A 26,222-nucleotide genomic window follows, 5' to 3' on the forward strand; every position below is an offset into this window, starting at 1 on the left:
AAGTTGTAGAGCAGCAGCAGCTGTGTTAAGCTGTGTTACACATATTTACCGGGGATTAAATTTCATTGTGCTCAGCGCGTTTACTCCCAGGAAAGTAATGCCACATGCATGTTTACATATTAGTGTAAGCTCCACGGAAACATGTAAACATGTATAGGATCGCGCTGTAAAACAGAAATCCCGCCACCCCAAACCCCCTGCTTGTAGCAAGATGGGTTGTTTTCACGGACTCTAAGCCTACCTGGAAAGCACGAGTAGAATAGCAACAGTCTCTAATTTTTTTGTGCAAGGCTCAAATCTAAATGAACACAGTGACAATTCAAAACAGCGGTTACTAGTACAGTAATAACAAAACACCCCACCTTTGGTATGCTGCTTTAAAATATGCGTTGGAAGAGAAATCCCTGGTTTTGATTGAGCCGTTAATGCCATAATGAATACATCAAACTTGCTGTAAGGCTCCCAAAAAGGAAACCAAAGACGTGCAAAACTTCTTGCATATTTGGATTGGCGGGGCACCTTGAATATGCTCCTGCAAATATATAAGGAAATTCAGATTGAATGCTAATTCTGATGGCAGTTGCTTTTAGGACCATAACAGAGGCAGTTTCTCACATGGCTGGAGAACTCAGAGGCTTGCTCACAAATTTGTGACATTTTGGTTAATTGAAATAATTATGATAATACGGCTTTTGAATTCCCACCAACACCTTGTATGAATGATGAATCTCAAAATATGTGAGTAGAAGAGGGAACTGGTTTTTCTCTAATCTACTGCATTTATTGCCTGGAGGTTGTTTTACTGTACTTCAGTGGTAAAGAATAGGATTTTTAATGGTTTTATTCTCATTCCTGCTATTCATTTTCTTTAAACTCTTTACTAACAGCGATTGCATCTAAACTCTGGTTTTATACGTACTGTTTTGCTGCGTGTGGTGTTTTAAACTCCCCGTGTAAGCCTCTTACAAAGTGGCCTAGAAATTTTACAAAATATTTACCGGTATTTAATGTGTCAGAGATTATATCTGCCTCGAAGCTTCACTATCTAAGTCAAGATCCCTGTCTCGCGGTTACTCTGCAGTAAGGGGAACTACTCTGTACAGGCCAAGGGGTTTTCTTTTCTTTATTTTGAATGATTTGACTGAATGACATCATTCAGTTATCTGTTATGGCCCCGGAAACCCGGGGGGACTGTCCATCACTCAGGCGGGCTGCCAGCCTATACCCACTTATCGGGAAGAGCAAGGAGCACTGAATTCAGTGGGAACTCCTGTCTGATAGCGTTGCACGACCAATGACATCTTTGCTCGGGCATGTTGGAAGGCTTCCCGGGTGCCGGAGCGCGTCTCCTTTAAAGGAGGCGGGAGCTGTGTGGGTGTTTGCTGGTGTTTCTTCTTTCGTTTTTTTCCGCCGGCTCTGCCGAGGCAAATTCACTTCCAGGTCGAGGGTGGCAGCTGGGCTGGGGGGCCCCGGCTCGCTCCTGTCGCTGGTCGGGGCCCGCCCCTGAAGAGCAGCAACAGCAACAGCCGCAAGAGACTGAGGACGGAGGGTCCCCGGCGCAGAAATGGTGAGGGGGCCCGGGAGAGCGTGGCTCGGGGGTGGGAAGCGGAGAGCGCCGAGTATGTACGGAGAGGGAGGAGGGGTGGGAGAAGCAGCCGCTTGGATTTCAGATCGATGGAAAAATCCGGAATACTCTTCCCTCCCCCTACACCGGTATACCTATCGGAGCCGTCACAAATGCGGACCTTGCTTTGGCAAAGGCAGGAATCGCTTACCCGTCAGCCTCCATCTACCCAGACGGGGAGGGGGATTTTTGCGCGCGTTGAAGCCTGCCCAGTTTGATCAACCCCGAGGTGGTTAATGGGTGTTAGCGGGGTGGTTCATCTCTGCCAGCCCACCTGAATAGGGATGAGGAGAGCGGGATGCGAATAAACCTGGTGGGAACTGGAGGGTAGCGCTAGGGTCAGGCGATTGGAACAGGGGAGAATTCCCCGAGGGAAGTGCTTGGGAATATGGCATGCTCAAGAGAAGGCTGTGCATTTCGACCAACAGATACCTGCCCCCCCATTCCTACGCACCATTTGCTGCTGCGAATTTAGAAACACTATTCCTGCTGTAAACATAACATTGAAAGTTGAGGCTGGGAAGACCTGCTCTTAAGTCACCTTGATGGAGACTTTGACAGGCCACTGGCCTAGTAGCTTGTCTGGTTTTTGTAGCTATTGTAGTGCTGTTTTGTTGCCAGGCATCCCCGTGTGGTGAGAAAATAATCGCCAGCCTTCCTGGAAACTGAGAGGGGGCGGGCAAAGACTGACTGGGCCATATCATGCATTATTACAGTAGCCACTTGTGGGACACTGCTGCAGAGTGACAGACTTGCTGCAAAGAAAAATTCAGTTTGGAAAACTGTTCACCACACAGGATAACCCTGTTGAACGGAGGATGTATTGGAGTACTAGGACTGGCTGATTTAACAACCTCTTTTATACATTATCGCTGCAGCTTCTAGTAATGTCATGCCACTTTTCACACAGCAGCCTCCATGTGCTTACATGTTGTAACTTCATGCCACTGAAGGGGAGGAATCCTGTGGACTCTAGTGTGTTAACTGGGTTGCTAGATGCCTAGGAAGACAGGGTCCCTATATGCTGAATAGTTTTGCAGAAGAAGGAATCTTTGACTGTATGGTCAGCTTTGGCATTGTATCTGATTGTATCTGCTGTGTGAGAACAATTAACAATAGTAGTTAAACCATAATTTTTATACTGGAAAACAATGTGTATGGGAATGTTTAAAATATATCAGTTATTTCCATGTCACATTTTAATCACATAGATATATAAAAATGGTCGTAAAAATAGCAGATTTTTCGAGATCATGTGAAGTGGACATTGCAGTCTATTGGAATGTTTCAGACCACCCCAATCTCTGCAGAGCAGTGTGAGATTCCAGGAGTCTCAGCACAGCAGAGACTGTAGTGTCTTTATGAAATATGGTTTATTTACACAAATTTACACCTGAGTCCATCTGGAAAGAGGGTTCCGGGCATCACATCTCAAGAGGGTTTTGCTCCCCACAGCAGCGTAGCATTGGATTCAAAGGTAGCCAAAACACCATCTCTCTGTCTCCTCCACACAGCTGGTCCGACCATCAGCATGCATGGCATCTTGCTCCAACCTTCTTTCCCCAAATTCTTGCTAAAATGCAACCTCCCCCCCCCATTTGCAGTTTAATATTGTAGAACTCTGTCATACAATTTCGCTGAACATGCTTATTGCCCCTAGAGTTCGGCACCTTAGGATGAACAAAAATGGTCCTTATCTGTGTGACAATTATGCTAGAAAATATAACCTACCATTTTGTTGTTTTTAAACTGAATAGTTACGCTTTTAAAATACTGTACTTTTGAGTGTAAGACACAACACGGTGTTGGGATGTGGACAGTCATATGAGTCTGAAGCTTTCCATTTGCTCTCCATAGAGAAATTGCTACATAAAGAATGCAATTGCAGTTAGACTAGCAGTGCATTTCTGAAGGCACAGTAGTTTGCCTTATTTTTTTTTTTAAAAAATAAGATTCTGAAGCAAATCTGATTTTAAATGAATATATATTAAGTGGCAGAATGGAGCTGCATTTTAAGTTCTCTTGTCTGCCCCCTCTCCACTCACTCACTCCCTGGTTCAGAATGAAGGAGAAACATTAAAATTGTAGTTTCACAGCTTTATCACAGCTAGAATTATTGCTTTTCAAGAAGGTTTTAAACAATTCTAATGAATTTGGGAATGCTGTGGTGGTGGCCATAGATCAATTTATAGTTCAGCTACTAAAAATAGAGGCTGGCTGGTGAGGTCCCCCCCCCCTTATTGTGCAATTAATCAGAGAGTTGTGGTCCTTGGCATAACATAAGAAAGTAATGATTTTTTATTTAATATATAATCTAGAAAGCATTCTGTCAAAACACATACATTTACTTGGGATATATTATTTAAATAGAACACTTTCTTAAGATGAGTGCCTGGAACTGTTCTGAGAAAGTGAAGTTGAATAACATCCTCAATTCTTAGAACAGCTTGATCAAGGAGGGCAAGTTCAATTGGTTGTGCTTCAGGGAATTAATACCTGATCCATGTATTCTGTTAACCCATTCCCCATGAACCAGATTGTTATCAAGGGCTGCTGATCCTGCAGCAGTGCAATCTTAATGGATGCCAGTCTTCTTTTAAACCCTTTAAACTTTTATACCACCATCATTGCGATCAATATGTTTGTTACAATGACGACAGTTATAAACACATACTTCTTTCATAGTTGACAGTTGCACCAGTCTCCCTTGCTCAATGTTTTGCTTAAAGCGTAGACCAAATACAGGGCCTGTGCTGAGAATATCCTAATGCTAATAGACTCTTGACTTTGTCATTCCATAGGGGCCATTAATTCTACTTCCTCTGCCAAACATTATTATTATTTCTTCCTCTTCCTCCTCCTCTTCTTCTTCTTCTTCTTCTTCTTCTTCTTCTTCTTCTTCTTTTGTTGTCCTACCACAGCTGCTGGCAGAGAATGCCAAATCTAAAAATCAAGCTGAAAATAAATTTGCATTAAAACTTTACATTCCTTCACAAGCCAAAATATGTCTGTGCTGCTGGTATGTTTCTTTGTGCTGGAAGGTTTTGTAGAATGAAATTGTGATTTATATACAAAAATAGCTTGTGGGTAGTTTGACTGCTGCTATTTAGTCTAATTATTTTTATTAGCTACATATTCCCACAAGAATAATAAATTGACTGCTATAAGTTTGAAGCTTCTAAGACTATTACTTTATAATTATTTAAACTTTTGAAAACATTATTGTTCATCAGAATCACAAAACACATGTTTTTTACCAAATGGATATTCTCTGCCTACTTTCAAGTTATCACTGACTGAGAATATCCTTTTAGCCAGACAATCATTGCTGATCTCATTAGATTTTTCAAGCAGCAATGTGTGATTTGTTGTTGTTTAGTCGTTTAGTCGTGTCCGATTCTTCGTAACCCCATGGACCAGAGCACTGATTAGTGCTGATTATTTTCATGAGCAAAGCACACTTGCTATCAGTAGGTGGAACTTTTTCTCTTGATCCATTCAGCTTCTAATCTTTGACCCACCTTGCTGACTCACTGTAGCTTATTTAATCAGTGGGGGAGAAATTCCTAGTAGTGGTAGCCTACCCCCCCAAGTGTTATTGCTCTGTGACCTATGGGTGCAATCTTCAGACCACAATCTGTTTTTGTGCAGTTCGTTGGTTGCTCAATTATCACAGCCACAATGCTGATAACTCAAAGTAAGTTCTTATTGCTTTTTCTTCTTCTAGCAATAAGATACTTTTTAATGTTGCACAATTGTAATACATGTTCAAAAACCAAGATTGAGCAGTGTTGTTGTTTTCTGGAGGAACGGTGAAACTCTGCAGGAGATGTGTGTGGTTGAAATTTAAATTCCCTTGCACATGTAGCTAAGAGAGATTTCTTTTTCAAATTGAAGGGAACTGCATATGCTGTGCCTTTATAAGGACTGAATGTGTTTTGTTTAACTGCTGGTTTGAGTTTATAAAGACACTTATGTGAGGCAGATGAAACAAAATAACAGAAGATATTAAGCTGAAATAAAAGGGAAGTGCTGTTAAGCCAAGTCGGTGCATTGGGAAGAAATTAGCACTACTATTTTTAAAATTGGCTGGGGGAGTATGTGCTAGCCCACTGAGCCTGCTTTTTGTCTGTGGTGAAGGTGATTCACAGTGTTTGTATTATTCCCTTAAAGCTTTAGCGAAAGCGAAAGTACTGAAGATCGCAGGCTTACATATAGGATATGTAAGTGAAATAGTAAATAACCTGGGCAATTCTTTGTATTAAGAAGGCGGCCTGATGTTATAGTCCTTGACTATCTTGGCTTAATTTAATATGATACATGCATCATTAGACCATGGAAATGGGAAAAGAAACAAAGCCAAGGAATCATTGTAGCTATATTTCAAAAGGGAAGTTGAATAACTTTCCTGTGTTCTGTGGTGGAATCTACACACATTTAAAAACCATTCTGAAAATGCTTGCTTTAAAGCATTTTTAAAAAAAACATTGAATTTTCCTTAAGGCTCACCATCACCATCTAGTGTCACATTGTATATTGCACTTAAAACACACTTAAAACATTTTATTTGCAGCTGTGTCTTCTGACATCTTACTTCAGCAACTTTGTTAAAAGATTTGAAAATCTGGTTTAAGCACTAACATTTGACGGTTTGATATGAAAAACTTATTAGGGCATAGTTTGTTTATGATTTTCAGTTTTATACATTTCAATAATTTTACAATCATTTTAACAGTTTTAAACTCTACTTCCTTTCCCCTCTTTCTGAGGTTCCTTAACTTTATTTTTAATATTTTCTGCATATCCAAATTAACTTAATTTACTCATTTATTCATCTACTTTAAATATATACTCTTATAAAACTGCAGGCTATTACAATAATCCTGCCAGTGTTCTTATCTGTTTACAACTTGCTGTAATTCCATGATTGTCACTGGTGCATTCAAAATTGTCATTTTATCAACTGGTATTTTAGGTATTCCACTGTCCTCTAGATATTTTTTGTATTTCATCTAAATTGCCCTGTTCCACTTGTTATAATTCTGTATAAAAACTCACGAATTGATCTCTTGTCTTTAGGATTTTCCACAACTCTACCTCCTATATTAATTTTATATAGGATTTCTCTTGCCTTTTTTATTTGCTTTTTTATTTGCTATACATGATAATTTCCATGGTTTATTAGCCTTAGGGTATAGGAAGAGAAAGGTGAGCTTGAGCAACTGAATCCTATCTTAAAAGCCATAATCCATGGAATAAAAAAAGAGTTGTAATGCTCTAAACTGCTTGAGCCAGTTTAGTTGAACATATTACTGTACTACTAGTCATCAAATCAGGATTGTACTTCCAGCAGAAAATTGTAGCGTTTATATATTGACTGTGAGTCCTGGAAGACCTGCTCCCTGCCTTTTCCCACCTGGCCTGGAAGGAGAGCAGGACCTTGACTGACTCCAGCTACAAAAGCTGAAGCTGCTGAAGAGGCCAGACACCATCTTGACAGGCTCATAGTTAAATGTGCATTCTGTAGTTCACCCCCTTTGTGATGTTTTATTTTGAAATCTTTAAGATAACGTTTTAGTTTCCTGTTAATTATGTTGCTTTGAATGTATACTTTATATTCAACTTTCTTGTGTAATGTTTTATTATAGATTGTTTTATGTGAAGTTTTAGTGAAGGTTGTAAACCGCTTTGAGATGTTTTCTTAAAAATATAGTCGTATAGCAATGAGACATGAATAATTCAACTACTACTACTACTACTAATTTTGCACTTAAATACAATTCTATGCATTATTCTTCAGAATTTCCTGGCTCTCATGGTGCCAGGGAATATCCTTGCCACTTGCATGAGAGCATTATGCATGCATAATTCTTGGTCCCTGCCACTTCTGACCCCTCTATATTTTTCTGCAATAATTGGGGAAGGACAGGGTAAAGATACCTTGTCTTCTCATCCCTCCTAGCCCCAGCGCTACAGAAGAGCCCTATTGAATCTGAACCAAAGGCCCACCTAGTTCAGCATCCTGTGCTGTTCTCATAGTGGCCAGCCAGATTTCTCTCTCTCTTTTTGCTATTCCTGCAACTAATAATTATGATAAGTGCTTATCATTACTTATCTCATTTATAAATTGCTTCCTATGAAGCACCTCAAAGTTATTTCAAATTACAATAAAAATATGCAAAGCAACTACATAAAATCCAATACAGATGCTGACAAGGATAAAAAGTCCACTTAGAAGTCTTGTTCAAAGAGGAAAGTCTTTAACATGTAGCCTGAGGACAAGGGATGGTGTCTGTCTAATATGTAGGGGAAGTACCAAATGGCAGGTGTTGCCACGCTAAAGACTCAATTTTGACATCATGCGCAATGAACCTCTTCGTAGAATGGCCTCCTCAAGGTGCCCCCTTCTGCAGAATGCAGTCATTAGTCAGGAATATAAGGATTGAGACAACTACCTCTGTGAAACCGGCAGGCAGGAAGTGAGTGCAACACCATCCTCTCCTCTTGTGATTCCCAGCAACTGGTATTCAGAGGCAGAGTACTAGAGGGAGGGCATAGCCATTGTGCCTGGTAGCCTTTGCTACCTTTATATCCTCCATGGCTTTGTCGTAATTTATTTCCACTCTGACAATAAATGATTCTTAGGGCCGTAACTTGCAATTACTTCATTTCAGCCAATTTGTATTGTCTCAACTTTTTACATGCATGTGTAAAAGACTATTCCTATCATTGTCACATAAAACACCCTTCGAGTCCAATTTCTGCCTCCCAAAGGATCCTTTTAGCGGTGGTTGGAATTGTTCACCCCTCACCCAGACCCTTCTGACAGTGATGGGAGCTTGCCCCCCACTGCAAATGATTTGTGGGGAGTTACTTGTTTTGTGATGGACTGTTGCTTTTCCTAAAAAACAATAAAATATCTGGCATTTTCTTTCTTTGTAACAGGAAGAGGCTTCACCATATTCTCTGCTTGACATCTGCTTAAATTACCTAACTTCCGACCTAGAGAAGTTTTGTACAGAAAGGCATGATGGTTCACTATGTTTGCAAGAGCCTGGAATATTTCCACAAGAAGTGGCTGACCGATTGCTGCGAACGATGGCATTTCACGGTAAACGAATTCACCTGGCGGTTCTGATTAAATGGAATGTTTGGAAATAGTGATTTGATTTACCTGCATGTTTGGACACATGACATCGTTCTTTGGCGCTGCTTCAGCAGCTGTGGCACAAGTCAGATTTGTGCCATTAGATCTAATTGAGCTCTCTGGGTTAGGCAAGTAAGGCAGAGTCACAAGACTCTGCTACACTTAACTACTGAAAATTCATTTGTGCTGTTGAAAATCCTGGATGCAGAGTTGCACTCATTTCATAATATTTAGGGCTCAGTTAACTTCAGTATCTCTCCCTATCATGTCCCCTCTTTGCTTACATCTTTCTCTGCTGGAAAAAAAGCCCTCGCATTGTACAGTTGAGACTGCACATTGATTCTATGGGAGTCGTATGGGCACTGCGAGCTGGATCCTGTATGGCAATCTTATCTTTTCTATGCTGAAACTTGGCATACATTGTGGGTACCAAGCTTCAGCATGGCAAATGGTAGGATTATGTTGATGATGTTTCTCCAGTACCACATGCCTGTTGAAACCACTCTTGAGGGGGAAAAGGGAGGTTATCAGAATCAGGAGTGCATAAAACTCTCTCCTCTTCTCTGGCAAGCCTGTCCTTCTGTTCTAGGCCCAGTCTCTTTTTTCCAGTTTAAAAACAAAATCTGTGATAAGTTTGTTTGTTTACTGTTCTTCCCCCCCACCCCAGGACTGCTGAATGAAGCGACAGTGGGCATTTTTCGAGGGAATCAGATGCGCTTGAAACGAGCTTGTATCCGGAAAGCAAAAATCTCTGCAGTGGCTTTTCGGAAAGCGTTTTGCCACCATAAGCTGGTGGAGCTCGATGCCACTAAAGTGAATGCAGACATTACGATCACAGACATCATCAGTGGACTTGGCAGCAATAAATGGATCCAGCAAAACCTTCAATGCCTTGTGCTGAACTCATTAACTCTTTCCTTGGAAGACCCCTACGAAAGGTGCTTCAGTCAGCTGATGGGTCTCCGTGCTTTGAGCATTACCAATGTTCTCTTTTACAATGAAGACCTAGCGGACGTGGCTTCGCTTCCCAGATTAGAAAGCTTGGATATATCCAACACCTCAGTCACCGACATAACTGCACTGCTCGCCTGCAAGGATCGCCTCAAGTCTCTCACCATGCACCACCTGAAATGCTTGAAAATGACAACCACTCAGATTCTGGATGTCATCAGAGAGTTAAAATTCCTGAATCACCTTGACATTTCGGACGATAAACAGTTCACATCTGATATTGCACTTCGTTTGTTGGAACAGAAAGACATATTGCCCAACCTTACATCTTTGGACATTTCAGGAAGGAAGCATGTTACTGATGAAGCTGTAGAAGCATTTGTTAAACAGCGACCCTCAATGCAGTTTGTGGGCCTGCTGGCTACGGATGCTGGCTACTCATTATTTCTCTCTGGCGAAGGAAACTTAAAGGTTGGTATTTGTTTGTTACACAATTCTAAATAGTTGTCAACTAAGTTTGACTTGCCGGGGGGCGGGGCTCAGAGCTTCAAATCCTGGTGATTAATGGGTCAGTTCTAATGGCAGAGTATGTGTGTGAGTGAGAGAGAGAGAGAGATCATTGGCTTCAGAGTGCTGCTAAACCACCGAGCCCCTAGATCAGCAAAAGGTCTACCACTCTGACAGTGTCATCGTTCACATTTTGCAGCATGAAAAGAAATAAATCTGCCCCCTCCACCAAATCTTGCAGCTGGGACTGAGGTGGAGCCCTGCAGGCTTTCCTCATTTCCAAAATGTATTGTTGGGAAATCAAGCCACTGCCATCCCTGTCTCTCTGTCTCTCAGCAGCAATTTACTGTATTCTGCTTGTTCTACTGCCCTCTTTACTCTGGGATTCAGTTGGTTGGTTCACTAAGGCTCATAGCTGTCAAAGTTTCCCTTTTTTAAAGGAAAATTCCCTTATTCCGAATAGGATTCCTCGTAAGAAAAGGGAAAAGTGGACAGCTATGCTAAGGCTCTGGGCACTGCTTCTTCCTCATATAAACATCACTCATTGCCTGTTAGATTGGGTTACTGTTGTTGTTTTTCATTGTAAGTTCCTCAGAGGTCTCAGTGGGGACATATGACAGGGTAGAAATTTCATAAATGCATAGTAAAATTATGCTCGTGTAGAACATGAATCAAAGCAGCAGGCATGCCACCCCATTTTCCTGAGAATCTTCCACTCAAAGGTATTGCTACAAAAAACCTCTCAAACGGCCCTTTCTGCGTAGGAAATAGAGGCTTGTTTAGAGGGGAAATGGCACGTGTGCATGTATATTATTATTTTCTTTTTCTTTTTCTGCTCCTTAACAGTTCTTGAGGAAAAACTGTGGTGTATAGGTTTTGAGGGGCATTATCTGATTGTTTTGCAGTTTCTCTGAGATGCCATTTTTAAGGGTAAAAGTTTAAGAGAAATGCAAGTGCTCACAGATGGTGTGTTTTCTTTGCCCCTGTAGAACACAGCATGAGAGAGGCTAGTCCCCCAAGAGTGCTTACCTCTTCTTCTGCAGCCTCATTTGTCACTTTCCTTTCCTTATGGTGTATAAAATTAGTTAACCATAGCAATGACCATAAGTTCAGCTGCTTTTATTGGCTGGGAGAAGACTATTGCTCAGCTGTTCCCACCACCCACCACCTCCTGCCAAGGCGCACAGCAGGGAGAAGTGCCTGGTGCTGTGCTACTCTCCTTGAAGAAATGGAGAATAATTCCTTGCCCAGCAGCAAAGGAAATGGTGAAATGGTCATTCTGTACCTGTTAGTATGTTGTCTTTTGCAGCCCATGATCAACGTTACCTCTCTGCCTAGTTGATAATTCTTGAAATACTGCATCTACATTTATAGAACTGTACTGCTCAGTTAGGTCGGTAAAGACATGATTGGTAGCAATTTGTTAGCCGTGCATACAATATATAAATGGCACTGTAGATTGCATGAAGAGCAAAGACTGTTTTACTTATGCTTGATTGTCATATAAAACTGAGTGGAAACCTCAGTTCAGCAGAAATTGTCATACAACAACAAGAACAAGTAAACCTTGAAACATTTATATTATTTAATTACTTCAACTTTCTTTTGCCACTACTGCAAACTCAGCGATGGAAAGAGGAGAAAATGCTGACAAAAGTGGACTGGCAGATGAAATTATTAGAGTATGCAGAGATGGCAAGATTGACAGGGAAAATCAGAACTCAGGAGGTTCAAAACTTCAATAGGGAATGGGACAAATATAGACTGTACTTAAAAGAACACTGTAATCACTTGAGTTCTATGACAGGCTTTTAGTAACTCTTGCAATGTTGGGGTATTTTGGAGGACCATAATGTGGAAGAACTATAATATGCAGTTGATTTAGATATGTAAAGCACCCATGGAGGGGAGGAGGGAGGTCCTAAGATTCAGAAGAATCTTGTTTGATTTTAAAATTTAAATGTGGTAAATGTGAAATTTATTTTGTAAAATCAATAAAAAAGTATAAATATTTAAAAAAACTACTGCAAACTCCAGTATGTTCTCTAGTATTTGTTCTTCTGTTCAAGGTGTCTGGAGAAGCCAATGAAACTCAGATTTCCGAAGCTCTGAAACGTTACAGTGAGCGAGCGTTCTTTGTGAGGGAGGCACTCTTTCATCTCTTCAACCTTACGCATATTATGGAAAAAACCAAACCAGAAATTCTAAAGGTAAAGCTATTTGAGACTGATAAGAAATCACCCTTTGCAGGCACCACTTTGTAAAGGTAACCTTGGGCTGTCTTCACTAAACTGCAGATAAAATCCAACAAAATGTGCGCGCACGCTGGTAAATTTGCAGGGGGTGGGGAGAGAAAAGAGGATACAATAAAGGTAAATAGAAGTTCAGATAAAAATGGATATACTATTTACATGGGTTATACTTACTTGAGGGGCATGAGGGATGGGTTGTGCAGAGAGAGAGAGAGAGAGAGAGAGAGAGAGAGAGAGAGAGAGAGAGAGAAGAGAAGAGAATTAATAAGATTGCCACTGGCATCGGGTTGGCCACTGTGAGAACAGGAAGTGGCACTAGATGGGCCTTGGGTCTCATCTGGCAGGGCTGCTGTTACATTTTTGTGATGAAATGGTAGCCAACTCCATTTAGTTCTGTCTTTGAATGTGGGTCACTGCCAAACAGCTGTGACCAAAAGTAGAGATTGCTGAATCCTCCCCTCCCCTCTGTCTTAGTGGTTCAGCATGGCTGGGAGGTGGGGAAGAATGCCTGGATGTAATCTAATGTATATGATCAGAAAATATATGCAAAGAGCACAATATACCTGCAGGTGAGTACTCTGGGTTTTCCTTCTCAAATGTTCCTCAGACAGAATTTCTCTCCCACTGCCATAACAGTTTCCTCATAATTGCCACTCCTGGCAAATAAGAAGGAGAAAGGAGAGGGCAGGCCATCTGACTGATGTAGTCTCCATTCAGGGAATGAAATGGTTGCTCTGTTCCTCTTTGCTTTGGAAGTTTTAATGGTACTGCAACAGGTTTTGGGTGGCAATGTGTAGATCTGTAGCAATGGCTTGTTTAAAAGGCCTCAGGACGAGTTAAGCTTACTTTGCTTAGGATATTGGTGGCTGATTCTGTACATGTGACTATGTGTATTAGGAAATTCTAATTTGACCTGTTTTGATTGATTCTTCCAGCTTGTAGTTATTGGGATGAGGAATCACCCTCTGAACTTGCCAGTGCAATTAGCAGCGAGTGCCTGTGTGTTTAACTTGACAAAACAAGATTTAGCTGCAGGCATGCCAGTTAGGGTCCTGGCAGATGTCACTCACTTGCTCCTTAAGGCCATGGAACACTTTCCCAATCACCAACAGGTAAGCCTCCTTTTCTCTTTCAAGATAAGGTGCTTGAATATTTCTGAACGCTGAACTTTTTTTTAAAAAAAAGTATTTGAGTTCAAACTTCTTATACAAGATGAAATTAATGAGATGAAGAAACTAATGTTAAAACTGACTGCAAAGAACAGAAGTGAATGATGTCTAGTTGGAAATGTCTTCAGGCCAAATGGCTTCTGCTTTTTGAAACCATAAGTTATCCAATGTTAATCAATCTCAGGGTAGACCCATAAAAATTGATGGACCTAATTGGTCATATTCATTAATTTCAATGGGCTTACTCCGAGTATGATAAATATTGAAATCAACCCTGAGGATAGAATTCAATGTCACACTGTGATGAATGTTCTGCCTATGCAAGTACAGTAAGCCTGCAACTTGCTAACATTTAACTTGTACGCATTGAGCTCAGGTATACCTATGAGGAGGAGGAGACTGCAAGCTTTTGTTTCTAATTTAAATTAATTGCATTTCTTAGCGCACTTGAAATCCTTTTTATTCAAGAACATCTTTTGTTACTGGTTTTTAAATCTGTGTATATAACTAACTTTTATAAATCCTTTTAGGCATGCTCCTTTTTATATATAGACTATGTTGCTGGTATCTTAGTATTTTTATATATACTTCTGTAAGTCACTTTGTGAGAAGATTTTATAAATGATAGAGTATAATTCAAAAAAGGAAATTAAAAAACTTAAGTGCCTGGTAGACTCTGATAAATTATAAAGGTCTATGCACCTGTTCACACCATCCTGTTTCACTGTATTTCACTTCTAAGCAAATACATTTGCAAATGACATTATCAAATCATAAAAGGAATATTTGTGATTACTTAGATTCATCTTGAAAGAAGGAAATGCTCAAAATTCCTGCATGAGAAATATTCTGTTCTGAACCTTGCTTTGCTTTTCTGCAGCTGCAAAAGAACTGCCTTCTGTCACTGTGCAGTGACAGGATACTTCAGGATGTTCCATTTAACAGGTTAGTTTTACCTCCCAAGTTACAGAGAAGTAGGGAAAGTATTTCAGGTTGTTGAATGTCTTATGTCTCATTTAGCAGTTTGCAAACGGCTTATTCCTCCTTGGAATAGAACAAATTCTTATCAGAACTTGGGAACCAATTATTAAATAACTGTAACAGTTTAATTTTGACTGCATATATACACTGTTATGAAATACATGTGTCCGTTTGTTAGATCCAGGTGGATTGCCATTTTCTTTTTGGATGCTGGTTTTTAAAACTTGGTTCTAAGCAAGGGTGTACAGTTTGACTGCACTGTACATCAAGAGACTGTGGATTTTGTGGATTAATGAAAGTGGCTTGTATCATATGCAGAAGTCTGCCTAGTAGGGATGGCAATACTTAAGCATAAATGCCAATGAAGATTGTTACCTGCCAACTTCTGACTACGTTTGAGCCATTGTCCCTATTTATAGATAATAGAAAATCCACCTACTGCCTTATGCTATAGCAGCGTGTAATTACATGCTACCTAAAGACGTGTGCATCATAGCTCTTGTAATCTCACTTTTAATGCAAACGTTTCTAGCCTTTTTTGTTTTGAGCACTTACTGGAAAAGATTTGGAAAGGGGGATGGATATGGTTTCCAGAAGTTGTTCTCTCATGATTCATGTATCCATTCCCTCTTACTCTAGTCTCTGCACTCTTTCCTCTTTTTGACAAAGAGATCTGAATCTCTAACCCTCAGTAATACAAGAAAAGTTGTTTAATTCTCTCCTTGGTTTTTTGAGCATATGTGGATGTACAAAGCACATGTTTTCCCCAATAATAATATTTTGTTGTTGTTGTTAGTCTGAGGCTAGTAGGAGTGAAAAGTGTTGTTGGTTGTGCTTCAAGTCAGACAGCACAATGGGGGAGCAAGGAGCAAGCACACATTCTTGGTGTGTTGAAAACTGCCCCCCAACTTTGTGGGCAGCCTGAAGCATAGCAGTGGGTTTAGCAAGCCAGCAGGATGAGAGTATAACCCTTGGGAAATATGCTACTGATTCTGACCACAAGCAGATTTGTATGACCTGGGAGGAAGATGATGTTGGCACGGAGCCAATGCAGGCTGGTTTGCTTACTTTGTCACACCTCTGAGACTTTTTTTTAATCCCTCCCCAGCTGAAGTTCAGGGAGTTTGTGTCCCCAATGTGTGTGTTTTAAGGAGACTGGGTGCCCATTCCTCCTTGCTTCTCGAAACATCAAGCCTTTAGCCTTGTGGCTAAATTCCATATAGGTACAATGGTACTATTGGTACTATATAGGTTGTGACAAATCATAAAGCACAATGCAGAACCCAGCTCCATATCTTTCAGTCATGAGGAGTTGCTAAAAAAGTCCATAACTACCCATGCCAAATGTGTCGGTTTAGTAAAAACTCCTTTCATCAATCACTGACAAATTGGGATTTTTAGCACTTGTTGCTTATCAGCTCAATCCAAGGCCATCCCCTGAAGACGGAGACAGTGGGTGGTGCGAAGACCAGCTCTGTCACGTTGCTGCGCTGAAATGGCATGCTCCTTTTACAGTCTGATAAAGAAAACCAAAAGGAAGCCATTTTGCTTATTATAAGTATCTAAGGCTGGCGTTTTAAAGTTTTTCTGTATACTTTCGTCCAGTGCTTTTTTTCTGGGGGGATGCATACCGCTAAACATTTTGTGAATCTTTGTAGTTTTGTCCATTTACTGTATTTATTTTTCCCGATTTGAAGTGTTAAATGGCGATTTTCTTGAGTCAAAATGAGAGTATCCCTAAACATTTTTTTTTGTAGGAAAAAAACACTGCTTTTGTCTTTGTAGCAGTAACCTAGTCACTTCTGTTTCACTGCCAATAACAGATGGTATGGTTTTATTCCCCACCCCCACCCCCAGATTTGTGAACTTTCCTTTGCCTTTCAGATTTGAAGCAGCCAAGCTTGTCATGCAGTGGCTTTGTAACCATGAAGATCAGAATATGCAGAGAATGGCAGTGGCTATCATCTCCATTCTGGCTGCAAAGGTGGGATATTTTATTTTATTTGTTTTAAAAACTTGTTTCCTGCCCTTCATTGTAAGGGTGGGTTACAGCTGTAAACACCTAAAATGAGAAGCATAAAACACAGTTAGAAATCAATTTTCTGCTGAACAGTTTCCCTGAGTGAAAAAGGGCCTGGAGAAAAAAACAAGCTTTCAATTGGTGTTTAAAATGAGACAATAATGGCACCAGCCAAGCCTCTAGGGCCAAGGTAGCTCTCTGATAGTGTCAATGACACTCTGACTTCCCTCCCCACTGGCACTATCATCAAGGCCTTCCCAATCAATCTCAACTCATGGGCAGGGACAGTATGGCGGGAAGCACTCCCATCAGGTGCCTGGATTCCAAGCCATGGAGGGTTCTGTATGCCAAAAGCATGTAGCAAATAGGAACACACATCTTTTAGGACTTGATGCTATATGGTCTCCAAATGTTGAACCTAACAAAACTCTGGCATCTGCATTTTGCATGCTGCCACATAAAAACAGTATTCAAGGGCAACTCCAAGTAGAGTGTCCATTGCAGTCATTTCAAGAGAGGGTTATTAGGGCACGGTTCACTGTGGCTAGGCTACCCTGTCCTGGAACGGCTGTAGCTGGCAAGCTAGCTTTAGCTGGAAACAGGCCCTCTGTGCCACTGAAACCACCCTGATTTCCAGAGACAAGGTGAATCTAGGAGTACCCTTGGACTATGAATCTGGATTGGGAGTGCACCCCAATCCAGAATAAGCCACCTACTTAATTCCTGGACTTGGGAACCACTAGTCCAGAGTATCTCCTTCTTGTTGGGATTCAGTTTGTTCATTGGCCTTCATCTAGCCTGTTACTGCCTCTAGGACAGTGATCAAGCATCTACATAGCTTCACCTCATTCAGGTGGCAAAGAGAAGCAGAGCTGGGTGTCATCTGTGTACTGGTGGCACCTTGTCCTCAATCCTCTGATGACAACTCTACTAGCTTCATAAAGATGAAGACATAGGGCGTCCCCAATGCAATGTTTGCACTTAAGTCCCAAGGCCCTTCTAACAGTAATCTGATATTTCTGCTTGTTTGCTTTTTTTGCTTGTAGCTCTCAACAGAACAAACAGCTCAACTTGGTGCAGAGCTCTTCATTGTTAAGGTAAGTGAAGTGCTAGCACCCTTCTGAAATGCTATCGATTTGTAACACTCCATCTGCAATGTTGTTCCAGCTAACAGTGTTTTTCTAAACAAAATAAAAAATGGGCCTTGGTATGACCAACTTAAAAATGTGTGTTGGAAAAATGAGAATATTAAATGTTTTATGTTCTTTAAAAGTATTCTAATAAATATTAACCCATATGCCTGGTAGCCCCACTTAGCGGCAAATGTACAGGCAGAAGAGACTGGTGTGATTACTTCAAATCCAGGGTGGGGGCAATATCCATTGAGTTTACTCCTGAACTTTGCTTTTGACCTCTAGCATCTGTGGATGTATTGCTGTTTCTGGTGTTGAAAGGTTAATCTCCTTTATTTATTAATCATTGTGCTCAAGAGGACAAAGTGCTCTTCAGTGTTTTACTTAGCAGGACTAACAGTGTGACATTAGAGGGGTAGACCATGCTGCTCAAATAAGTTAATGTGCAGGTTAATGTGCAGGCAGACAGCCTGTGGACTTGGTACCTGTGGCCCTCTAGACTAACTTCCACGTGACCCACTCCCTTGTCGGCCTTGGACCCATAAATCTGTGATGGATCTAGCGTTCATACATATCATCTTCTAAATTGGAGGAGAATTTGGCTTCTTGTATCCAACAGCTGGATTTTGAAATGTGAATGTCATTTGCAAAGGCACCTGTTTTTTTCTCTCGATCTCTTTTAGCAACTACTACAAATTGTGAAGCAAAAAACTAACCAGAATGTAGTAGACACTACTCTTAAGTTTACACTGAGTGCACTTTGGAATCTTACTGATGAGTCCCCAACCACATGTCGGCACTTTATTGAAAACCAAGGGCTGGAACTCTTCATGAAAGTCTTGGAGGTGAGAGCTGACAGTTCTTTCTGCCAGTATGTGCCTGTCTATTTCTGTATCTGCAGATTCCAGCATCTGCACAGGGACCCTGTAGGTTGCAGTCTGTAGGTCTGGGCAGCATCAGGTAGGGTCTCTCTGCTCGTGATAGATAGAAACCTATAGTTGCCATAAAACAGTATCTGCCAAACCCACTGCAAATAAGATTGGGCAGGCTGCTGCTAGCCCTGGGAGGCGGGAGGAAAGCAATTGCAGGGGTTATTGGGCTCAGATGAGGTGCATCCTCTGCTAAACATCCTCTATGCCCAATTCCCCTTCCCAAAACAATTGTTTCATAGGCTAAAGGGGATTGGTGGGCCTGGCCAAAAGCATTGAGGGAGGAAGGAGAAGAAGAGACAAATTGGGGTTGTCTCACCTCTGTTCCGGCAGCTGTTCCTTAAGAGGAAAATGCTTTCTGGAAGGCTTCTTCCTTCCTTCCTCTGCTCTGGGACCACTGGAGGAAAGCAAAGGAGGAGAGCCTTCATGAATGTGCCCATTCCCAAGAAGCAGCCATAGCAAAAGAGTGATGCGCCCCCTTCCATTCCTCTTAAGGCTCACTCCAGATCCTGCTCTTTTCCCTTCCCACAGTAGCCCCCTTAACTAAAAGGCTTGCAAGTGCTCTTTGGTGCATGCTTCTTCCTGTCCCAGCCCTTCTTAGTTTGGGGGCAGTGAAGCTGGGGTGTAGGGGCTGAACCTGCACTGTCAAGCCAATAATGAACTATTTAATGTGCAGAAACCCCACAATTCCCTGAGACTTTTCGCAGGCACCTGCTTGTTCTAAAATAATAATTGGCTACAAATCACTTACTGAATGGTTGCATATACTTTGTTTGACTTTACAGTCTTTTCCATCGGAGTCTTCTGTACAACAGAAAGTGCTTGGCCTTCTGGTAAGATGAGTGGAAGAATATATATTTTACCAGGGCATTGGAAATGCCGGTTTTCTCTTCTCTCTGCCAACGTCTTCCCCTCACCATCCTGACATTTAACACTACACAGGATAAATTACTTTACATGCCATTCTGTTACTTTTCAACCAAACCTTATTCCTGCACCATTCCCATTAGCTTCAATTTTATTGTAGGAGAATATAAGAAGACACCCCCCAAGTGGTATTTAACATGTAGACTGAACCATTGGGAACAGTCATTAGGCAATTTAGGGCAAGGCGCCATCATTTTTTCTGAGGTCACTTGGCTCTGTTTCTTCTTAACATCTGAATTAGGAGAGGCTGCACGTGTGGGCTTTGTGCCAGTGTCTAGATCCTTCCCCGCCCCCCTTGGTATTGTACAGGCGTGCTCACAGACGGCTGGGAGTGGGGCATTTCCCCAACATTCAGTGTTTATGAGCCAAGATTTGTTGCCACAGTGGGAGGCCCTTACCTTTAGCAGTTGTGATGGGAACAGCTTTTCTGTTTTATTTGTTAAAATTACGTTGCTGAAGATGTAGCCACTGTGTTCTTAAACCCCCCTCCCCCCGGCAATGGCCTCCAAGCAGTGACATTCATGGACAGGTGGTGGCAAAGCATGCCGGCCTCTCTGAGTTATTCCTGCACTTGTCACTCTGATAACTTATCTGTAGTAATGATTGAAAATGTACAAGTTGAAGCAGGCCGATCCCAGCTTAGTCTAATTTGACATGAGACAGGTTTGACGTTCATTATGGCTTCAGCTTTTATGAAGAGAACAAGCATTTTAATGACAGATACCTTTGTATACACACACGCAACTGTTTTTCGTTCATTTTGAAATCCCTCCTTCTTGTTCCCCTGTAGAACAACATAGCAGAGGTCAAAGAGCTCCACTCGGAGCTCATGTGGAAAGACTTCATAGACCACATCAGCAAGCTGCTGCGCAGTGTTGAGGTGGAGGTGAGCTACTTCGCAGCAGGGATCATTGCTCACTTGATATCACGAGGAGAACAAGCCTGGACATTGAGCCGCAACCAGAGAACCTCGCTCCTAGAAGAGCTGGTACAGATGCAATTGAAAACACTGCCCATTGTTAACTCCAGAGCAATGTTGTTAACGCTGTTAGTAACGGTGCTCCTTCCCTTGTCTTGCAGCATTCTGCCATTTTGAACTGGCCTACACCAGAATGTGAAATGGTGGCTTACAGGTAACTACAGACTTGACATAAACCTTGAGGAAATATGAAGGTTGACTTGCTGCACATTGTATTGTTTCTACCTTAGTTCAAGTGTTCTGGCTTATGACAAAGTCATAAAGCAGGGGTCAGCAAACTTTTTCAGTAGGGGGCTGGTCCACTGTCCCTCAGACATTGTGAGGGGTCGGACTATATTTTTTAGGGGGGAAACGAACAAATTCCTATGCCCCACAAATAACCTAGAGATGCGTTTTAAATAAAAGCACACATTCTACTCATGGAAAAACACGCTGATTCCCGGACCACCTGAGGGCTGGATTTAGAAGGTGATTGGGCCGGATCTGGCCCCCGGGCCTTAGGTTGCCTACCTATGCATTAAAGCTTCAAGCCTATACACATTTACCTGGGAATAAGGCCCAATGAACTCAGGAAAAGTTATTTCTGCGTGGATGTGTGCAGGATTGCACCATTCACTTGCAACGCCTCTGCAGTGCAATCCTGTGCATGCTTACTCAGAAGTAACTCCAGTTGTGTTCAGTGGTGGTTTTGCTCCAATATGCAAAGTATCATAGCCCTACTGAATTTAGTACTAATGCTGCTGAGACAGATTACAGCAATTAATATAATTGCCGTACATTCTAATGCTATGAACAGGCACATAAAATTACGCTGGCATTTTCTACTTGGAGGCCCACTGCGGCTTTTAGCAGGGAGGGATTGACTGGGCAGGTGTTGAAGAAAATGGTACTGTAGTATGTTAGTCTTCTGAAGAAAACCGCCGTAGACCTTGAGGTGTTAGATAACTGCCGCCCAGCCACAAATATTCAGGACATGAAGGACCATTTGGCTAATAATTAGTTGCTGCTGTTGTAATTCTGCCTGGCAAGTATTAACTGGGGGATGAACTACTACACAGATCTGTGTAAAATGTTTTTGCTTCTCTCCCCCCCCCAACATCTGGAGCAATAAGGGTGTGAAAAGAGCTGCTTAAGCTTTACCTTCAGACAGTTTTTCTGTTCAAAATTGCAATTTTTGGCTGATTTCCTTACTGCAAAGAAGATGCAGGCAACCCTTTCCTTGCACCATCCCTCTGCTCGAGGTTGCAGCCTCCAGAGTGTGATTTTTGTTTAAAAAAATACATGCAACGTATTGCATCTAGTTTGTGTCTAAAGATTTCTACCTGGTTTCTCTCCCTTCCTTTTTTGGAAGTACATATCCCTGTAGAAATGATATTGAAGGGGTGCAGTGATGAGATTTAGCTGCACATCAGACGGTGCCAGGCTGTGCGTGGATTCCTATGCCCATAGGTTAAGATGTTGTCTCCTCATGTACTCCAGTTTGGAACAAGAACTGTAGGTCAGAAGAAAATGGAAGCAGTTCAGGCCTCTTTGATTACCCTCTTTTTCACAAGCTAGGTAGATATTTTAGTACAAAATAGGCTTATGTTTTAATCATGTTGCAACCATAGAGTGATGGCATCTCTGCTTTTTATTCTCGTGAACAGGTCTTTCAATCCCTTTTTCCCCTTGCTTGGCTGCTTCATGACTCCTGGGGTACAGCTGTGGGCAGTGTGGGCCATGCAGCACGTTTGCAGCAAAAACCGTATGTACTGAGACAAAACTCTACATCTTAAGCACCTCTTTCAACCTGTAGTTGGAGTGATTTCCAGACTCTATATTTTTGTGATCTTGAGCCATGTCTCTGCTTTAACACTCGATTTTCTTTAGAGAAAGCAATCTGACAACAATTCTAGATATTATATGTGAAACTTCATATCAGATAAGCTCATGGGTTTTAACACAGGTTAAAAATGCAGAGTTGTTGTTGCTGTTGGTGTGTGTATGTTCTAAATATATATGTTTCTATGTGGCAGTGTGAATCAGTGGATGGAGTCTTGGACTTTAATCAAGGCTGAAATTCCTCAGGCTATGAAGCACACTTGACAAATCTCTCTCTTTCAAATCTACCTCACAGAATCATTGTGAGGATAAAATGAGAGAATAGCATGCATGCTGCTTTGAACTACTGGAATAAAACCTGAAAACAAATGTAATAATAATAGTAATAATAATTAATAATAATAAAATAAGTAATTTGTTACATACACTTCAGGTTACAGACTCTGTTAACCCAGAAATAGTGCTTCAGGTTAGGCACTTTGCTTCAGGATGAGAACAGAAATCGTGCTCCGGCGGCGCGGCAGCAGCAGGAGGCCCCATTAGCTAACGTGGTCTTCAGGTTAAGAACAGTTTCAGGTTAAGTACGGACCTCCGAAACGAATGTAGTACTTAACCTGAGGTACCACTGTATTTATACCCTGCCCATCTGGCTGGGTTTCCCCAGCCACTCTGGGCGGCTTCCAACTGAGTATTAAAAACAATACAGCATCAGACATTAAAAACTTCCCTAAACAGAGCCGCCTTCAGTTGTCTTTTAAAAGTAAAATAGTTGTTTATTGCCTTGACATCTGCTGGGAGGGTGTTCCACAGGGCAGGCGCCACTACTGAGAAGGCCCTCTGCCTGGTTCCTTGTAACCTCACTTCTTGCAGCGCAGGAACCAATGATAAATGCATTGATAAATTGGATCACTTGGAAGTTAGCACTTGTTCAGAAACGAAAAAAGAGCTAGCACTAACTGCTCACTTGGTCACCGCCCAGGATAGGACACAAATATATTCAACTTACCTCCTTAGAGAAATACTACAGGGGTCCATAAAAAAGAAATAGAAAGCTAGTCCTTGAATGGCAGTCAAGAAGCCATTACGGGTACAGCAGGGGTGTGGTGCCAGATTTAAAGAGTGGGGAGGCTTAGACTGGGAGAAATGAGAAGGTTCTGTGATGTAGGAAGATGGGCTTGAAAGAGCAAGGAGCTTGATCAGGTTGGAAGGAGTTTAGAAGTTTTGTTCATCACCTCTCTAAATCCACGGAGGTAGGATTGCAGGCATGTGGGAGAATTAAGCTGTCCCTTGGCCTCTTTTGGATTGGATTCTTAGTTATTGTTCTCTCTCTTCTACACCACCCTCCTGAGTCTGAGCATGTGGAAGAGACAGTTTCCATTCCTGAAGCATGTAATCGGCACCTACGAATGTCACGTGAGGACATCCTTAATGGTGGCTTTGCAACTGCTATCCCTTCAATAAGAAGAGCATGGAGGAGGACTGGGGAACACTTGCTTTTATTATAGTTTGCAAAATAATTTTTGCAAAATCCCTTTGCACTTAGAACCAGAACTTAAATTGGAAGAGTTGTGTGAAAAGTGATGGGAAGTATCTAAATTCTTGACCTAACTGAATTTGTTTCCCTCTTCTTTGTTGTTGTTTTAGCTGCCAGGTACTGCAGTATGCTGATAGAAGAAGGCGGCTTGCACCACTTGTTTAACATCAAGGAAAACAGCCAGACTGATCCAGATGTTCAGCGAATCGCTATCTCAATCTTAGATAGTTTAGAAAAACATATTTTGCGTCATGGGCGGCCACCTCCATGTTAAAAACAGACAGAAGCTAAGCCAAATTGAAAGAAAAATGTAACAGGGAATAGGTGTGTAAATTATCCTCTAATAATCCCTTATGAAGTATCTCTAGTTGGAATGGCTTCTGTTACATTGATCACCTTTGAAGCTTATTTGCCAGCTGTTGTGGAAGCAGGTACAGCACACAGCTGGCAAACATGGTCTTTAATGGTCTCTGCAATTGAAAGTTTTCACAAGGATCTAGGATTAATTCCTAAACTGGTTGTGTGTATTGGATCACCTCTGGCTGTGGAAAAGTGGAGACTGTACAATTCAAATGCACATCCAAAATGAAACTTCTAGGAATTTGTGAGTTCCAAGTACAGAAATTTTGTTTCTGCTTGCTTCATCCCTTCAGAATAGTTGTGTTTTAAATAGAACTGTTCACCAACTCAGTATTTGAATAGAACTACTTGTGCTTGTAACTTCAGCACTACTGAGCTCAAAACAATGTTATGTATCCACGCATTAAAACACAACTAGTTATGAGTAAGGTGACCAAGAATGTCTTGTTCCTCCAGGGACCTTTTCAATCCATATGGAGCCTTCAGAATTTGTTGGTTTTACACACACTCTAGCAAGGGCACCTGAGTTATGAATTGACAGTTTATCTTCCCCTAATATGCTGTAGTGAGAATCTGCTTAAAGGAAGAAACTAGGTTCTATTTCAGGGGAGCCAAAGGCATGGGTGGGAAAGGAGTGAATTGCATATTTTTAAATGAAGAAAAAAAAAACACAACAGTGCTCTTACACTTACTGAAACATTAAGTGTATGCCTAACAAAAAGGGTAGGAAAACTATGGAGCTCTCCACCAAAAGGATGGCTAAGGTGGAAAGAACTTCCTCAGCTTATGGGATCACACAAGACCAAGAATATCTGATCACCTTATTTATGACAGACTATTACTTGCTTTGCTGTTTCTCGTAAATACTCTTTTGTCAGTATTTGTGCAGTGAACTGTATGTGCAAGGCACCCCCCTCCTACAAAATCTCATCCAACATCCTATGTAAAGTCTGGTGTAAATTACATTGTTGTGTGGAGTATTCAGGTTTTACATAAAACTTTCCATGGTTAAAAAACTTACTCTGATGTGTGTAATCTGTGAATGTTTTATGGGACAAAATGGAAATTGTAACAGCATGCAGAAGCATGGTATAAAGTAGAGCTGGTGGAAAGCAAACTATGCCATGAGTTAAGCTTCTTCTTTTCTAATATGTTGCTTTGTAACTTGCTTCACAAATGAGGAAAAAACCAACACCAGTCTTCCCTGCTCATGCAAGCTCTGATTTAGCATGGTACCATATATTGGAGGGATAGCCTTGTTATGGGTGGTGAAAGTGGAATAACTGTTTATTGTGTGCAGCGTATGTGCATGTGTTTAAACAGGACTTTAAAAGAAGGAAGCTTTTTTATTAACTTTTCACACTAAGAGTGCACTTTAATCAAAAAAGCTAAAGATTCCTAAAATAATGGGGCATGGCATATAGGAAAAGAGAGCCTTATTTTGTTGTTTGATGAGCTCTGTAGTACTGTGCTAGCTGTCATGGGAAATGGAGAAACAGTGAATAAATATTATTTCAGCCAGAGACTGAAATAATAATAATAATTACAAATAACTGTTGCCACCAGCAACAAACTAACAGAAACAAGTTTGTAACAGAACCCTGATGCAATGCAGTTTTATTAATACAAATATGTGCAATTTTAGCAGCCGTGGTTTTAACCTAAACAACCTTATGAATAATTGTTAGAACTGGACCACATATCTACAAGCTTATGAGGCCAGTGAAAATTTATGTGCAAGATTATTTCTGTATACTTGAGGGGGGAGAGAGTAAGAAATGCAGTAGGTCTTCCATCTGTCCAGTCGTCAAAATAGAAAAATCAGTTTCACATGTTGTGTCCATACTTTTCTAAAACAGGAGTAATTTTGGGTTGCTTTTTCTAGGTC

General features: G+C 41.3%; 1 protein-coding gene and 1 long non-coding RNA gene across 2 annotated transcripts; one reads left to right on the forward strand and one right to left on the reverse strand.

The window, feature by feature from the left end:
• The first annotated feature begins 1,405 nt into the window (after positions 1 to 1,405).
• On the forward strand, positions 1,406 to 25,354 carry ZYG11B (zyg-11 family member B, cell cycle regulator). The gene is given in 15 exon segments (XM_081915282.1): positions 1,406 to 1,567; positions 8,570 to 8,735; positions 9,439 to 10,193; positions 12,299 to 12,439; positions 13,417 to 13,593; positions 14,531 to 14,595; positions 16,516 to 16,615; positions 17,698 to 17,748; positions 18,468 to 18,629; positions 19,499 to 19,546; positions 20,431 to 20,628; positions 20,721 to 20,773; positions 22,266 to 22,363; positions 24,085 to 24,245; positions 24,249 to 25,354. Coding segments are annotated over 15 exon segments (2,205 nt in total). The 5' UTR covers positions 1,406 to 1,564; the 3' UTR covers positions 24,276 to 25,354.
• LOC309372083 lies at positions 16,587 to 22,257 on the reverse strand. The gene is made up of 3 exons (XR_014169402.1): positions 21,942 to 22,257; positions 19,033 to 19,110; positions 16,587 to 16,693 (listed from the first exon to the last, which is right to left on the reverse strand). It is a non-coding gene; the product is annotated as an uncharacterized lncRNA (long non-coding RNA).
• Positions 25,355 to 26,222: the final 868 nt, after the last annotated feature.

This window comes from Podarcis melisellensis (genome assembly GCF_964234715.1).
Source record: "Podarcis melisellensis genome assembly, chromosome: 6".
Classification (NCBI taxonomy): domain Eukaryota; kingdom Metazoa; phylum Chordata; class Lepidosauria; order Squamata; family Lacertidae; genus Podarcis; species Podarcis melisellensis.